General features: G+C 37.9%; 1 protein-coding gene across 1 annotated transcript; it reads right to left on the reverse strand.

Moving 5' to 3' along the window:
* Positions 1-714: 714 nt before the first annotated feature.
* Positions 715-1,191, reverse strand: LOC124722718 (putative nuclease HARBI1). Its single transcript, XM_047247860.1, has one exon. The coding sequence runs from the start codon at positions 1,189-1,191 to the stop codon at positions 715-717; it is 477 nt and encodes a 158-aa protein (XP_047103816.1).
* Positions 1,192-4,045: the final 2,854 nt, after the last annotated feature.

The raw sequence follows: 4,045 nt of genomic DNA on the forward strand, positions 1-4,045 counted from the left end.
GTCACGAACCTGGCCTGCATTCTCTTGTCGGAGCTTATCAGAAGACGCGCCCAGCAAAAGAGGGAGAGAACAAGCGGTTGTAGTGAAGAACCGAGAGTTTGTGCAAAAAGCAGACGAGCTTCATTCCTTATAAAAGTGTTTTATACCAGAGGAATACAATAGAAAAATGTTATTAATAGAAAGACAAAGAGAAAGCATGGAAGAAGAGCGTAACCTTAAAATGGAAGTTTGAATAAATTCAAGAGCAAACTTCAGGTTCCTGTTCTTCAGCCAATGTGCTCGATAAATTTGAATTTTTGTGAATGAATAAGAAAATATTCATATGTATAAAACACCATTTATTTCCTTGATATTTTTTCAAATGGTTAATATGTTATTGTTTCTTGTATGGCATAATATTCGTGCTTATCATTTCAGCATTGATATTAATTTATGCTAATACCATATTCTAATATTTATCTGAATTTACAATATTATAAAATAAATCTTTTTGCTTAGAAATAATCGAAACATTGTATGACTTTGTATACTCAGTTAAGAAATAAAATGAGAATATTAATCTCCTAGCAAAAAAAAAAAAAGAAAGAAAGAAAGAACATAATTATAAAATTACACATAAATGAAATGAGACACTTTTCACTGAAGTAGTGACAATCGGGTGGCTTATTTATTCATTTGAGAAGGAAAAGTCTTTATACTAACTTCTAATTTTACTTAATTAAAGTATTTAAGTATATCAGACCTTCTGACAGCTTGGCGTGCAGCATCTGCTTCTGGCTCAAATGAATATTGTTCAATGTCATTCACCTCCACAGCATCGGGGTGAAACACATCTGTAACTCCTATTCCAAAGTTGTGTAGAACTGTAGCAACCACAATAACTTTCCCACACTTGTTTGGTTTAAATCGCATTGTTTTAGTGAGAATTTGGAAACGTTTCTTCCAAACACCGAACTCTCGCTCTATTACACATCTGGTTGTAATATGGGCTCCATTGTAGCGCGATTCGGCTCCTGTGTGGGGTCGGAACACAGGTGCCATAAGATGTTTGGAGAGAGCATATCCACTATCTCCAACAAGCAACCCATCATACTGTCCATCTTCAAAATCTGCAGCAACTTTACTATTGTCCCAAATGCATGCATCATGTCTGGAACCCGACCAATGGCTTACCACATTCAAAATCTTCATATTGGCATCACAGATGGTTTGTGTAATGATAGAAAAGAAATTCTTGCGATTTCTGTATAGTTGTGCTAGTGCTCCAGAAGGACAAAGTATGGGTATATGTACACAATCTATGGCCCCTATGACATTTGGGAATCCACCAGCGCGACAGAATTCCCTTTTCTTCTTTGATATATTTTCTTGGCTCTGTGGCATGGACACGACAGTGGCTTTAAGGCAATTAAACTGTTAAAAGCTCTTCCAGCAATAGTACGATGGATATTAAACAGATCCTCTGCTACGATTTCATAAGTACCTTTGTCAAAGATTCGCAGTCCACAAAGAAGTTGCAGCCTAGGAGACAAAGCACGGTCCCTGTCAGATTTATGCTGCAGTAACGGCTCCAGCATATCAAGTAGCACCTCAAAAGATTCCATACGAACCCCAAATCGCTCTTTGAAATCACTGTCGCTATAAATCACAAGTGGGTCTCTTCACTCCATTACAACCCTCATTCTTGGGATGTTTACTTCTTCCTAAATCTCACATATTCTTCGTAGTCCATGTAATCCATAGAATTCGACACTTAAAACACAGAACTCAAAGACCGCACCTTACTCTCTTACATACTCCTACCACTATCTAGGAGTACATTTTGGCCTTATTACCTCCGTAAGTTACTAACGTAGTAGCGTACTCTTCAATCGTGCTCTACACCAGCAATGGTGTAAATAAATTTACTTCGGAAGTAAATGAAAAATTTACTCCTAGGGTAGTTTACTCCTTTAGTTCAGTACTATCGACTGGAAGTCGCCGGTTTCCTTCTCTCTTAGTAGCTTACTAATTTAGTTTCGCTTACTCCCGGTTGGTGCTCGCCACTCGGTGTACTTCGCTTGGCAGGTCAGTACCCACACTCCCCCAGACTACCTTCGCTGTACCTTTCTGTACTTTATCAAGTGAAATGACCTTTAATGCACGCATATGCAGTTTATTTGGTACCATCTTCATGACTGGTGAGCCTTTTAGCAACCTATCACATGCAATAGTCGTGCACAGTGGAAACAATACCGCACTGAGTTTGATTGCATATTGCAAAAGGACTATTTTTGCGTTATGCTTATCTAGAAAGAAAAGTCCTAGAATCGCACGGCACCCCCCCCCCCCCCAAACATGTGGCATCACTTCCATACGCTGCTGAAATCATGTTCCAACGCTAAAACTGAGCAATGTTGCTCCTAATGGTGTCACATCATTGTCACCTACCCCACGTAACCTATAATGTAAAGACTTCAGTCTCTTTCTACGTAAAAGGGCCAGACTAACGACCGGGTCAAAAGCCCCGGTGTCTACCAAAAATTTATATTCCGTTACATTCGCCGGACCCAACAACCAGCATTCCGCCCCTGCGTACGTTTGTTCTGTATTTTATTTTACTGGGAATGGCATACGATGACTGAGACATTCCCTTCGTCCTTTAACGAACGCTGACCTAACGCTGTCTATCGTGTTTCCTGCTTCGACTATCACCCGAGCGGTGCCCTACTTCCCTACATTCGTAACATTAAAATATGCGGCATTGCTTCTTAACGTGGTTCATACGTCCACACCTATAACTTTTTATCTGATGAGGAAAATATACGCCAGTAATTTCGGCCTCAGGTAGAAATGTCATTCTCCTCAAGCTGCGTGGTAACTCTAATGCCAGTGGCTAACTCTAAGGGTTTTCCATTCTCACCATTCTCCACTATTCACCTGCAAGTCCGTGTAGAAACACATCGAATGCCTTGTTTTCTGCCTCCTGCTGAACCGAAGTGATGAGATCCTCCAGGACCTAGAATATGTTAGAAAAATAAGAATGCAAAATAAATATTTACAATGAAAAACAAATATGCTAATGTGTTTCCCCAGATCCCATGTGAAATAATCGTCCTGGATGTAAAATGAGTCAAAACAATTTAACCATATTTTCATTTAAAAGGTAATAAATATTAAATAGAAAAATCTTTTTACAACACACCTATGAACAATGATCGCATTACTGCAGTGAATTTGTATAGAAGTCAGATTATTCTAATACTCACACTGTTCTGCTGGCACGTTACTGAAATGTGTGTTCCTGAATAATGGACGCCATTTCGGACCAAAGAAAGTGACTTTAAATCTTTCGGAAGATTATTCTTGTTTCTAGTACTGATTCCATGAACACATCTGTTGGTTTGCGAAATATATATTTTAATGACAAATTTCATTAAGAAATAAATATATTGGGAACCAGCAGTTAATATCACTATTTCCCTAAACCGGCCTCTGAGGATGTTCTTGACATCACACCACAAATAATTCTTATTCCACGTTTTTGGGCCAGGAAACCTGTTGCTTGGCCTATCACGTTACCCAAGAAAATAATACTATATGACATTATAGAATGAAAGTAAGCATAGTATGCCAAGTTTTTTATTTTTAATATTCCAAATGTCTGACAAAATTCGCATCGCAAATGAAGACTTGTTTAGGCGTTTCAGCAGTTCTGCGATTTGCTGTTCCCAATTGAATTTATTATCTAGCTATAATTCCAAGAATTCAATGCTGTCCACTTCATCTATCTGTTTGTCATTGTATTTTAGTCATACCTTAGTGGAAACCCTCTTACAATTACTGAACTGCATGTAGTTTGTTTTTTCAAAGTTAATTGAGAAAGAATTGGCTGGTAACCATATATTAATGTCCGTGAAAATTTCATTAACCGATCTTTCTAAGATTACAGTTGATTTTTTATTTATTGCAATGTCTGTATCATCTGCAAACAAAACAGATTTGATGTCTGGTAATGTTATTGATGAAAAGTAATTGATAAACACAAGAAAAAGTAAAGACACTA

Source organism: Schistocerca piceifrons, chromosome X (genome assembly GCF_021461385.2).
Source record: "Schistocerca piceifrons isolate TAMUIC-IGC-003096 chromosome X, iqSchPice1.1, whole genome shotgun sequence".
Lineage (NCBI taxonomy): Eukaryota > Metazoa > Arthropoda > Insecta > Orthoptera > Acrididae > Schistocerca > Schistocerca piceifrons.